Genomic DNA, 14242 nt, shown 5'->3' with positions numbered 1-14242 from the left:
ACACAGATACTTTAAAATTAAGTTTATAATAAAAAATTTTTTTCCCCAATTTTTTTTTGGGTCAAGTGTCAGGTATCAGGTATTTTCTGCTCAGTTTTTGAGATGTAGTTGGAGTATGAATTTTGCTGCATACTTGCAATCCTGTAGGCAGCTGATTTCCTGGCAATTTGTTAACTATATATCGTGATACATGTTGTGATATGATATTTTTGACATATTGTCCCACCCCAAATATTTTGAAGACACGATTAAAGCCAGTGGTTTGCTGCGATGTACGCAGTCACGTTTAGCATAAAAACTCCCGTTACACAGACTCGTAATTGGATTTGCGGGAATTTACATTTAAAACTCTTGAATTTGTTTGTTTTTATTTCATTTTCATTTCAGGATCACTCAAATTTTTTTTAAATATCTTGTCTGTTTTTTTTTCCCTTTTCTTTCAAAACATCTCAGTAATTCTTTCCTAGTAACGCAATCATTTTCTCTTCACGCGTCATCATTTCCTGGGAATTGTACTAGATCTCGTATTGGAAGTAAAATCTGTGTGTTTTGATTTTTAAAGTGTGTGATGATTTAATTTCTTTTGCAGGTTTTAGCATTAAAGCAGTGCCGTTCCAGAACGCCATCTTAAACGTCAAAGAACTGGGAGGTAAGCAGTCCACACTTTGGGTTTTAGACTTGTCTTTGTCTATACTGTCAAATAATTTGTTAAAATGGTACAATATGTATTATTTTACAGTACGTCCAAAATGCTGCTGCAAGAATTCTGACAAACACCAGAAAACGAGATCATATAACGCCTGTATTGATATCTCTTCATTGGTTACCTGTAAAATACAGGATACAATACAAGGTGTTAATGTTTGTCTATAAAGCATTGCACAATCAGGCTTCTGAGTATATAAAGGACATGTTAATCTCTTACCAGTCTCAACGTCATTTACGTTCCTCTCAAACTATGCTCCTAACTGTCCCACGGTCTCGGTTGAGGCGTAGTGGAGACCGCGCTTTTTCTGTTGCGGCTCCTGCACTCTGGAATGTGTTACCGTTATCTATAAAATCCTCGTCAAGCATGGACATTTTTAAAAAGGACTTGAAGACCTATTTATTTTATCAAGCTTTCGGCGTTTGATTAGGTCGGAGAATTGTGAAGGATTGGCTGTATGTTTTTTTCATGATGTTATGTCTTTCTTGTTATTCTATGTTTTCATGAATTTTAGTATTTTATTATCTATGGACAGCACTTTGGTCCATTTTAATGGTTTTGAAAGTGCTTTATAAATAAAAGTTGAGTTGAGTAAAAAAAAAAAGTTTCTATAATCCAAACCAGTGCTGATACTGCGTTTTACCTGAATACCTTTTTTGCATTAGCCTTTTAAATTACACCGTTAAATATAACTGTTAATCAGCGAGGTAAACATTCGCCTCAGGAGAGACAGTTACAGTTGCAAGGAAGCATTTTCTGGCTCCTGGATACCAGGATTTCCAGTTACCTGCATTATTTACTAGATTTATGCATATAATACTAACATTGTGGGGAAAAACTGCGAAGCATGGTGGTGGGAGCATCATGGTGTACAATTCTATCTTACTGTTGTGCAACCCTGAAGTCTTCATATTCGCTTCCTTTTAAATTAAATATATAATTTTTTTGGTACCATTTTAAACAAAATATTTGATATCGTAAACCTGATCATGAATAAACATGTAATATATAATCATTTTAAATACACGACGAATCACTAATTTCCCCCAAAATACGCACAAGTTCTAGTTTATTTAATTTTGGTTTTATGTTAAAGGTTGTTAATAAGTAAAATATTCTCGTTATACCTCTCCCTCTTCCTCTCTTTCAACTGATAAATGTTTTAATGTTGTTGTAATTAATTGATAAATGAATTTCTATGGTAAGTCTAAAAATTTTGCTAATCTTAAACAAAGTATCTAAGAACGTGTCAATAGAGTTAAGAATCCAAATGACCTTTTTTTTGTTTTAATAGTGTAAAGGCTGCATTGCTATTGCATATAATTAACACGGATGTAGGGAAACACACCAGCAGATGTGTGAAACATTACTAGTCAGGTTTTTTTTTTTTTAGTCTAGTGTAATGAATCAGAGCCACACACACACACACACACACACACACACACACACAGAGGCTGGAGCGAACTGGAAACAGAAATGTTTACCAGAGACAGCTGGTGGGACACGTCGCCCCAAAATGATGCCCGGCCATTTGTTTGGTGAGTCAGAGGTCACCTTTGGTTGAACTTGAAATGAAACACAACACAGGGGAAGCTTGTCACGTATACTCCAAGGATGTCAACAAACATGAACACGTTATAAAGAATGAGCAGTTACTGTGTTCTAAACACATGCGGATAGGCGGCAGACTTTTTTTTTTTAAATAAAGATAGATTGACAAAGATTCACAGGACATCAACATGTGTTGAGATTAGAGGTGTGCATCAGGACTGGGATCATGCCAAAAACAACAACAAAAAAAAGTCGGAGTTCATTAACACGAGCGTTAAGCATTCTTTCATTCATCCTTAGTAACTGCCTGGTCAGGATGATGGAGAAATTAAACACTGAATGTGATGCACAAAAACATTGTAAAATAGTTCTTTATATAATTATCTAATCGTTTATTATTCATACATGGACTCCACAAATGGACTAATAGTTGTGAAAGTGCACTCAGTCCCATTCCTGTACTGCTCGTTGTCTGTTTTTGGAACAGAGCATCATTCTAACATCTGACTTGGTCAATATTTTTCGTGAATGTGGGTTTAAATAAATGTGGAAATGAGGCAAATAGGTAAATATATACACTGTTTGGAAAGGGCTATTTAATATCCTCTAGTGTACCGGATTCCTGCTATTGGGGACAGGACTATATTAATGTCTACTGACCATAAACATCAACAGCAACGTAACACAGTAAACCTTTTCCTTTAGTTAATCTATTTACACGTCTCTTTGATATTCACCACATTTCACAGTGAGTTTGTGAGCCAAGTGTCTCCAATGTCCTGACAGTAGTCGGTAATTAAAGGTCTCCAGTAGGATTTCTTTAAAAAAATAAAAACAAAAACAAATCCTCTAGACTTCCATTAATAACCATTTCCCCTAAAGCTTGTTTTGGGAATGTTATTTAATATAACTATTCAAACCCAGAAATTAGGCACACTGGCACATCTGGTCAGAACATAGCAAACAGGCGCGTTTATAAATAAATAAATAGTCCTGAAGCCCACTCCGTATGTTTATTTTAATTTCACACCTTCTCCAAAACCTCCTGAGAGAGAAAAACATCCCGCGCACATACGGCAACCTGATCCTCGGGGTTCTGATTTGGGGATTGAGTTGTTGTGAGTAAATAAACTGCTTATTTACATACTTATTCTTAGAATAGATTTTTTTGTTTTGTTTTGTTTTTTGGGGGGAATGAAAGCGTGAAAGACAGAACGTTTACTCTCTCTCTCTTTCTGTGTACATATATCTATATGTATCTATCTATCTGTCTATATATATTTATATATATATATATATGCACACACACAGAGTGACATTTAGTCTGATATATATGTAAGAAATAAAACATTCAGTGTTGTGCTGTTACAGAAAAATAATCAACAATGAGGTGGTGTGATGAAACGGCGTTCCTGTTAACTATCCGAAGTTGATAATTTTCCTATATTGTGTTTTATTCCTCTTACACCACAGCAATTCGCTAACAATTACAATTTTTAGTTTATTAAGTAATGACACATAGTCATACTTTTTTTTTTTTTTATCCATTTAGAGTTACATTTAATGTTTTGTAATGTCCACAAACCAAGTTAGTTTCTGTTTTAAGCTATAAACAGTCATTCCCTGACCCGGATCTCTTTATTCTCTTTCAACGTTAATACGAAGCGTATCTTGTAACAAAAAACAAAAAAGAAGGGTAAACTCCTTGTGTCAGAAAATCTCTGACACTGGAGACTCCTTCCATAAATGTAAAAATAAGTAGCTTCACCATATCAATTCCTTTTTTTTTTTTTAATGTAGAGTGTCACGTATTAGAATGAAGGCATTAATATAAACCTGCGCTACTGGTGGAGTCGCAGTTATAAAAAAATGAATCTTTTTGATGAAGCAGAACTGAAAATTCAACAGCACACTTGGACTTTAAAGACAAACACATTTCTAATTATCGATCCTGGAGTGCATTCAAGAGTGCACACCATTATGCTGTTTTTGTAAGCATTTCCTCATGTGAGGAGACGAGTGAATCACCATGGCAGAGCTCTGTAGAGTGACACCCCCGCCAAAAACGACAAAAAAAAAAAAACAGAGTTATGGCGTGAACGTGAACCCTACGTATCATATCACACTTTATCGATGGAGGCAGCGTCGCGTCCTGACGCTCTCCTTCTCTCTCCTGCTGCTGCGTTACTGCTTCAGTGGACGTTCGGCAAGGATCCGGTGTTGTGTTTTCGGTGGAATGAGTGATGTCAGGAAGCGAGGGGAGGGAGGGAAGGGGAGGAGTGGTGCTGGTGTATCAAAGCAGGCCAGGCGTCTGTGTGCGTTTCCCATCAACCTCGTGACGACGACGTGAGATTCCGGAGGCTTTGACAGGCGAAGAAGCCCCACATGCTCACGTTTAACGTCTCAAAAGCAGCCATCTGAAAACACTTAACTCACTTGCACTTTTTTTTCCCCCCTTTTCTGTTCCTTTGGATCCCCGGCCATGATTTAATGATTTCTGTGGCAATCGTGTACGTATGGTTAATCACTCAAGATTACAACGTGCGAGCCAGTTCATGGTCAGTGGTATTTAGTCACAGAGTTCTGTGTTTGAATTAAACGTTCTCTGACTTTTCATGTTAAGACGCAATGACGAGCATTTTGTTGCAGTGTTATAATCGAACATGTGTTATGGAAGAGGACACAGTGAGCGAGAACAGCGAAAATCATGATCTTGTGGGATCCTCTGGATGTGGGATTCCTTCCATGTGTTTTAACATGTTAAGAAACGTCGTCACAGCTAGTCATTATGATGAGCTGTTCCTCTGGAACGGAAGCCCTAGATTAAACGGACAAGTGCTTGATTAAATATAATATACGATCACTCATAATGTTGGATGGAACATTTACTTTATATGAAGCTTGTCAGTGGTTTCCGACAGCTTTTTTCTTTTAATTTCACCACATTTTTGGCCATCTTAAGCCGTCAAGCTTGGAGCATGGGGGCACAGAATGGACGGAGCTCCTCACGAACTTGTTTCAAGCTTTGTAAAGCGTTTACGCTGGAACGAGGTGCGATGGGAAGCTCGGTTTGTGGTGTGACCGAAGGTTGGGAAAATATAGAGCGCTAAAAACAACTTTTCTCTGGTGTTTTTTAGTAGCCAGTCGACGAGAAGAGAAGTCATCTGGAACAGAGAACGTGTGTGAGGTTTCAGCTTCATTTACCAGTATCACAGCAGGATCCTTGACTGCAATAGAATAATTGTCTCAGCGCTGAGTTCTCGAACAATGTAGACAGAAAGTGGAGGGATGGTGTTCAAATGAAATTCCCAACAATAGCCTTTCCATGCTCAGACTAATCAGATCTTTAAATGTTTTGTTTTGTATAAAAGCATTTACCAAATTTTTTAATTTAAATGTAAAGCTTTAAAAGCAACCAATAGTCAGTGTGAGGTGTTTAATCCAGCTCTATTATGTAAATTTAAAAAATGCGAATGAAAAAAAAGTCACAAAAAAAAAACAGCTAAACTTCACAAAGTTTTTGCACTTTGCCGAGGTGGAAGTGTTTGTGTCAATAAAGACGAGATAAAGACGAGATGGGGAAAAAAGTTGGAAATCGGCTTTTCCAGTAATTGACATCACAAATTTTAGCGTTACATCTAGAACCATGTAAACATGAACATGACGTCCTCTGGTGCGTGAAGAAACAAGTTGTTCTTTAATTCAATAAACATCAAACGTCACCATGATCCTGACCAGAATAAAGCACTCGCTGAAAATGAAAATCTGAACGTTGGGTAGGATCTTTTTTCCAAATTACTTTTTTTAACGTCATCCTCAGGATTGTTACATGAACATAGATGATGGAAGAAAAACACACGAGTTCATCATTTTTTTAGAAACGTTTCAAATTGCGAAACCAGCCAGTTGCATGATGAACCGAAAAGAAAAATCTCTCAAGGGTTTCATTTGTATTTCAGCATAAAAATCAACAGTAATCAATTTAACTCCCACATGTTTGAGACACTAATGACACCAATGTAATCACCACAGTACGCATATTACATTACAGTCATTATGAAACCAAACAAGAAAGATTTATTTAAATTCTGAAAAATATAATCTACAGAGATAGGAAGTATTGAGAAAGGAAAGAGCTGGAGTCGAGCTGGACTTTAAAGGAAGAGATAGTAGAGTGGATGTGAAAGGACCATGACAGTGAAAGATCTGTCCTCATGGGGTTGATTCTGGGGGCACAACTGGGGGGGAAGATGGAGATGGAGGACGAAGCGTTCCAGAGAGTACCTGAAATTCCTACCAGTCAGAAATCAAGTGCCAGAAGACCCTAGAGTCGTACTTTACTCGGGAAAGTAAGAGTGAAGCTCTGCTAAACTATTGAGAGGTTGAGAGGAATGATAAAACTCTTGCAGCCAAATGGACCTTTTGAAGTAAAGTGAACATTTGTTTTGCCTAGGAATGCCAATGAGGGTTACAGTAAACAAGATGGGACTTTATGGACCAAAGCTTCCATAAAGCTTACTCCTCGTTCTCAGAAAATTAGGGGCATGAGGTTCAAAAGTTTAGATTGTAAACTTCAGATAAAGTTTACCTGTCGCTTAGGGATGAGCAATATGGCAAAAAAAAAATCATATTGTGATACTCACAATACAAAATATGTATCATGACATACCTAATTTGCGGAGGTTTTGCTAACAAAGCGCCAACAAGGTGTTGTTTTAGCTAGAGTTTTTTGTCCAGAATTTATATCACAAAGAAAAAGATGATAGTACAAAAATAGTTTTTAGTGTCCAGTCCACTTTAAACACTTTACAGAGTTTAAATGTTGTGATGTTATTTCCATCAAGAGGTGCATCAATTTTTGGTCAAGATCTTGTACTGATAATGAAAGAGGTGAGCACTCTGTAAAGTCTCCTCCAGCACATCCCAAAGACTTTCACTGAGGTTAGGACTCAGAGGTGCCAATTCATGTGTGAAAAAGATTCTTTATGCTCTCTGAACCATTCTTTCACTATTTTAACCCTGATGAATCTTGGCAGTGTCATCTTGGAATATGGCCGTGATACGTCTTTCTACATAAAAAAGCTACACACTTCATCTTTATATATATATAAAGTCCGTAAGTTTTTGGAAAGTGGCACAATTTTTGTAACTTTGCCTCTGTACACAACCACAATGGATTTGAAATGAAGATGTGACTGAAGTGTAGACTTTCAGCTTTAATTCAACTGTTTAGGAATTACAGCCATTTTTTCCAGAGTCTCTCCATTTTCACAAGCTCACAGTAATCACTTTTTTCACAGTAATTGGACAATTGACTGATAAGCAGTTTAATGGCCAGATGTGGCCTGTTTCCTCATTATTTCATGACAGATTAAGGAGATAAATGGTCTGGAGTTGATTCCAAGCTTTTAATCTGCATTTGGTAGCTGTTCACAGTAACTCTCAATATGCGGGCCAAAGAGGTGTCGATGGAGTGAAGGAGGCCATCATTAAGCTGAAAAAACAAAACAGACCTATCAGAGAGATAGCAGAAACATTAGGAGTGGCCAAATACACAATTTGGTGCATTCTTAAAAAGAGGGAATGCACTGGCGAGCTCAGCAACACTAAAAGGCCTGGAAAACCACGGAGGATAACTAAAGTGGATGAATTCTGAATTATTTCCTTGTTGAAGAAAAACCCTTTCACAATATCTAGCCAAATCAAGAACACTCTGGAGGAGATAGGTGTATCATTCTCAAAGTCTGCAATCAAGAAACGCCTTCATGAATGTAAACACAGATGGTTTACCTCAAGAGGCAATACAGATGGTAACACTCAAGACCAGATTAGACTAAGACCAGAAAGACCAGATTAGACTAAAAATTCTCAAAAAAAAAAAAAAAAAAAGAGTCCAGTTCTGATGACCAGTTCTGATGCAAAATAAACTTGTACCAGAATGATGGGAAGAGAAGAGTATGGAGAAGGAAAGAAAGGGCTCATGTACTAAAGTATACCACATCATCTGTCAGACATGTGGAGGCAGTGTTATGGCATGGACATGTACGGCTGCCAGTGGAACTGGGTCACTGGTGTTTGTTGATGATGTGACTGCTGATAGAAGTAGCAGGATGAATTCTGAAGTGTATAGAGCTACTTTCTGCTCAGATTCTGTCAAATGTTGCAAAACTGATAGGACGGAGCTTCACAGTACAGATGGATAATGACCCAAAACATACCGGGAAAGCAATCAGATCAGATGACCTCCACCCATTTGAGCATGCTTTTCACTTGCTGAAGGCAGAAAGATCCACAAACAAGCAACAACTGAAGATGGCTGCAGTAAAGGCCTGGCAAAGCATCTCAAGGGAGGAAACTCAGCATTTGGTGATGTCCATGGGTTTCAGAGTTCAGGTAGTCATTGACTGCAATAATCCTAACATTTATGATTGTTTGAAGTTTGTCCAATTATGATGTGAGATCTGAAATGAAAACTCAGTCGAATTCTATAAAAGAGTGTGCGATAACGTGTTGTTCATGTCAGGTTATATGGTGAAGATCCTCTTATGGCAGAGCTGTGATTTAAAGAAAATGACTATGCTTATGTTATCAGTCAGAGCGATCTGGAAAACAGCTCATGTAGAAAACAGGCTTGTGTAAACACAAACCTGGAGAAAGTAGCTGAAGGAAAAAAACGAACTTATGGGAGATTATAAGGATATTTTATTTGTCCATTATCTTGTGAAGTATCTTTGTCACGTCTTGCCTGGTAACGTTATATTACCAATATAATATTAGCAAATCCGTATTTCTTATTGGTGGATTTTAGAACAGCGTCGTAGTAATTCTCACGCACAGATTTTAATCCAAAATTTCTGACATAACTTTGTCTTCGGCTGTCTTTGGTCATGGTGCCGCTAAATCAGATAACCCGAGCACGTCAACACTGCCCCAAACATCACGACCAAAGAATTCTTTTATGTGCAGTTTTTTTGTCTGAAAATTGTACAGTGTTAATCGTGGAGAATATCTGAGGACATTTAAAAAGGTTAAAAGGTCCATTTCAGTGCAGTCCTGTGTATGAAAACCAGATTGAAACAATTGTTATTGATATGCTACAAAGTTTTTAATTTTTTTCCCCGTAAAAAGACTGCTATTGGAAGGTTTAGGTCTCTCATGGATCCGGAATGGTTGGATGGAGACCAGGGTTTATAAAAATAGACAAAGAATAAAACCAGAAACAAATATGAAATAATGAGGTGACAGGAGCGGAGAGGATGGAAAGACGCATCCTCTGAGGTAAGAACAGCTACGCTGGCGAATGTGATCTACAGTTGGAGATTAAGGACATTTACAGAAGATATAGGTTTGATAGTGGAGATTATTGTGAGGTTGCTGAGAGGATCTGGGAGGATCAGCAGAAGTTTTTGATGGTAGGTAACCTGTTTTGAGGCATACATGCAGTACAGTTGATTTAAAAAATGCTGTAATAGGGCCGAGCTTACAGCTGCTTCGTATTTATGCATATGGCTTTCAGAGGATGGAGCTCAGAAAGGAAACACAATCAGAAGTCTAATCTTTAATATCAGACATAATGTCTTAATCGAGATAGAGAATATTGTTAGAAGAAGAATGCTGAAAAATAGGTAAGAGGAAAGAAGAACAGAAAAGAAAAGAGATTTAATATAATGTTATTTGTAGTGCCAGGTCTTACTGAGGATGAGGAATATTATTCTGCGTTCGACTTGATTTTGGAAGTTTGAACTCGGAATTCCACCATTTTCCAGCTGCAAAATATGGGGAAAAACATGTATGCCTCAATGAGAGTGTGATTTGTGTTTATTTTCTCAAAATGGCGAACTATATGGTCGGGGTTATAGATTTAACCCAAAAGATGACGACTGATCTAAAGTAAATCTTACTATAGACTCATGTAAGGTAGTGAAGTGATATTTTATTTACTCTTGACAATGTGAGTGACCATTTTGGCACAACATCATATGATGAACTTCTGATTTTGAGGGAGCGTTTTCTTTGTTTTTTTTCTAGTTGGAGACTGGAAATTCCATGCGGCGTTAAGAGTACCGTTGAGTTTGTGATCAGAAACATGAATAAAATATCCAGAAATAAGTAATATACAAACCAGTAGAATGGAGTGAGGAAAATCAGTGTATCATTTTAAAAACTCATGAGCAATTAGCATGACAGTAACTTGATGAAGAATGGGATCGATTTGATTAGGAGTTAAATGAATAGAAATAGAGAGTATAAACCAACCAGTTTCAGAGCAATATGTTGAAAATCTGATGATGCAAAAGCGAACCAGTTGCAAAACTTTAGCCTAGTGTAATAATTCTATAATTTGGTAGGTGCAGTGCCCTATAGTATTATTGGTACCCTTCAAAAAAAAAAAAAAAAGATTATTCAGTTAACATTACAGACAATAATTCACAAAAAAAACAATGTTCATTTTCGTTCTAACAAAATAATTGTCATTAGAACTGTTTTTTTTAAATAAGAATATTTTCTCTCAAGATCCTGCCACAATTATAGACATCTCTAAGGAAAATTTATACATAAATACAAACAAATTATTATTTTTTTTTCAAGAATGGCCTTCATTTTCTGTTTCTGCGAGGTATAAACATGAGGTTGCACACATTTAAAATCCATCTGTAATCCATTATCATGAGAAATTCAAGAACATCAGCACAAATTAATAAATATACCCAAGCACTCATTGTATGTTATTAGTTTTTCTGTAATTTTCATTAAGGCTGCCGATAAATCTGGAGAACGCTACATCTAATATTATAGAATTATTACAGTGGGTTAAAGTTGAGCGTAGGGCTGGGCAATGTGACAGTATTATATCAATAACATGATACAGTGTATTATGTCACAGTACATTTTTCAGGTATTGTGTATATCATGATATCTTTTTGTTATTTTCTTTAATAATTAGAAATTGATTGGAAGCAGCTGATTTGATGATGAACTCATTTTTAATTATAAAACTGTCTTCCTTTCTAGATATTAAATAAAAGTATAATCAAACTTGAGTTTTTTTAAAATACAAGATGACTGTTTTGCTGGAAATTTCTTAGCACACCCAAATATTGTGACACATATTGTGTATCATAGTAATGTTTTGAGAATATTATGATATGATGTTTTTTTTTTTGTTTTTTTTTGTCATATCGCCCACCCCTGGTAGTGTGTTTGATTTTTCTGGCTTGTTTGCTAGATTTGAGCAAGAGACCGTTCAAGCGGGAATGCATAGTTTTGATAACAGCACCGTGGGAGGAATAAGCAACATCAGCTGTGTGGTTGGTGTTAGCTTATGCAAGCTTTACCCAGGAGTAAGATCTCTGGCATGTAGACGTCATAAAGTCAACAGTTATTTTTAGATTTCCTGGGGCTTTAAACAGAAAGTCTTAATTAGTAAGAGAGCAATATGTGAGTTGCGCAAAGTCCGAGGTTAGAAGTGGTGAGATTTTTCATTACAGTGAGTCAGAGGGTGAAGGATGTTGACAGGAATTCCCTGGTTGCTAGTGAAAGCGATGACTCGCCGATCCCATCGGCACAGATGAATGGGATAGCAGAATCCAATAAGCGCTGAATGGTAAGATGAGAGCAGCCTCGGGGTGGTGACTGCAAAAGCACGGTGACCTTTGAGTTTCAGCCAAAATCAGCAGACCTGAATATCTCGGAGATCCTCTGTCTGAGGACGTCAGTGATGTAAGGAGGCGCAAATCCATTAACGGTTTGAAAATTAAACAAATAAAAGAATCATGTTCTAAACATTAGCAAAAGAGTTGTCCTTGCATGTACAAAACCATCACAGTCCAGCAGTGACAGGCAGACGGACCAGTCACAACTAATCCAGAGCAAATATGTCAAAAAAAAAAAAGAGAAAGAAACAGTGGGAACTGTGGAGAGCGTTTTTTGGTAACAAATAGGAGCGTCAATGGAGCGTTCCAAAAAAAAAAAAAAGAGTCCTCGTCATGCCATGTTAGCGAGCCCATTCAGCCAATCACCAACCAGTCAACAAAGCGAAAAATAAAAAGTAAAAACCAACAGCAACAAAGAGACGTGCTAAATCAGAGCTTCTCAACCTTCTACTTCGGTGGAACTATTCAGTTTGTTAAAATGTAGGGAAAAAAAACACTAAAATGCACAGAGCACTGATTGTCTATTAGAGTCCAAACAAAAATTAAGACCAAAATAAGCAAATTCCAGACAGAAAACATCTAGTGAGATACAACAAAATTGGTGGGTTTTGGTTTTTCCATTTCTTTTATTTCAGCGAATCGAAACAATAAATGGTTTTAGTTCAGCAAATCTAGTTTTTTTAAACGTTACCTGTCGCAGCTTCTGTAACAATGTGTTGTTGCAACATACACATACATTTATGTCAATTATTAATCTGAAGGCCGTTTGTTGAGAAATATATATATATATATATGTATATGTATATATACACACACAGACTTTCATAGATTTTTAAAAAAAATTTATTAACTCTCTGTCTGGTCTGATTGATGGAGTTAAAACTTGGTAAAAACCTTCAATAATGAAAGTTGAAAGATGAATGGACAGAGAAGTATGCATGTATTCTCTGCTTCAAATTCAAAACCAATGTCTCATCTGTTCTGAGTCAGAACAATGGTAACATAAAGCGGCAGTGAGAAACAAAACCACTTCATATCGTCTTACAGCAAAACCATAAACACTGTCATTAATGGTTAAGCGTTCAGTTGAAATTGTTGTCGCTGTTCAGTCCTGTTTGTTGCTTATTCACATTTTCCGTGGCTCAACCTTCAAAAAAATTTTGTGACATGAAAACATTTCTATTTGGTCTCATGGAAAATTAGAATTATTAGTTGCTGGAAATGTTTGCGTAACAATAGAAATATGTAGAAGTTTCCTAATCCTCCTTTAGGCTGGTTTATACTTGATACGTGACTTTATGTGTATCCGCAGAAACAGCAGCAACACAAGTGACAAAGTTCACACACTTCCCTGTGTATCTTATGTATCTTCCATTTGGAGGATTAAAAGTGACATCCACTAGTCGGCTCGTCATTGCCAAAACATCCCTGTTCATCAGGTTTTCATGTGGAACTTTAAAATGTTTAGTGATTTCATGCACAGCAACGTTAAACAAGCTGTTTCTCTTAAAACTTTATGCTGTCATCGTGATTGTTGTCATGAGCTGCATCTCAAATCAAAAACTCAGATCTTCCAGAAAATTCCAGAAAACCCAGAACACTGATATGCATAACAGAGCTTTAAGTATATCTGAAGACAACATGAAAGGCTTTTAAAATTCACCCACTGACCGTAATAGAAAAATCGGTTAATCTTAGTACTCGATAACGGTCTTAAAAAAAGTACATAACGTGATAATGTGAATTGAGACGCAGCGTTAGTTTGTTTATTCAGTAGAGGATACAGTGTCATATGGTGCTATACTATTATACCACTATTTATGTTGTTATTGCACCACGTGGATACATCATGTTAATTTCTGAGGATGTGCACAAGCGATGCTCCAAACAACCACAGGACACGTGGCAGCCATCTTGCGTAAGCGTACGTGTAGTTAAAACCAAGTACAATTCTGCCTTTAGTGTTGGACAAATCACTAACCTGGGATAAGCAGATTTCGTGTCTGGGCTTTTTGCTTTTTATTCATAGTTTCCTACTTGACAAGTAGGTTCAACAACCAGAGATAGAAAATAAACCCTACTTTCTTATTGACTTTGGCAAAACAAGTTTTCATTTGGTACGTAGCTCTTCATGGTGATATGATGAAACTCCATGCAGTACACGCTGGCTGAAGTACGATCTAGAACGATTTTAATTAGCGTGCACAGATAACAGAAAGTCTTTTCAGAATCAGAAATACGCAGGTTTGTGGAAACAATTCCACAGAACTTCCAGCTGTCATTCAACTCTCCTGCTATTAGTAACCGTGAGCTCGTAGTTAAAGGTTAAACG

General features: G+C 36.9%; 1 protein-coding gene across 2 annotated transcripts in view; it reads left to right on the top strand.

Annotated features, from left to right (window-relative positions):
- Positions 1–14242, top strand: part of arl15b (ADP-ribosylation factor-like 15b) — a 77417-nt gene that overhangs the window by 29395 nt on the left and 33780 nt on the right. For both annotated transcript variants that reach the window (XM_026942721.3, XM_053241123.1), the window contains exon 3: positions 590–649. In XM_026942721.3, the coding sequence (XP_026798522.1) occupies positions 590–649 (60 nt within the window). The remainder of the gene's footprint in view (positions 1–589; positions 650–14242) is intronic.

Source organism: Pangasianodon hypophthalmus, chromosome 17, assembly GCF_027358585.1.
Source record: "Pangasianodon hypophthalmus isolate fPanHyp1 chromosome 17, fPanHyp1.pri, whole genome shotgun sequence".
NCBI lineage: Eukaryota > Metazoa > Chordata > Actinopteri > Siluriformes > Pangasiidae > Pangasianodon > Pangasianodon hypophthalmus.
The sequence above is the reverse complement of the archived record's forward strand: the minus strand, read 5'-3'. Positions and strand labels throughout refer to the sequence as shown.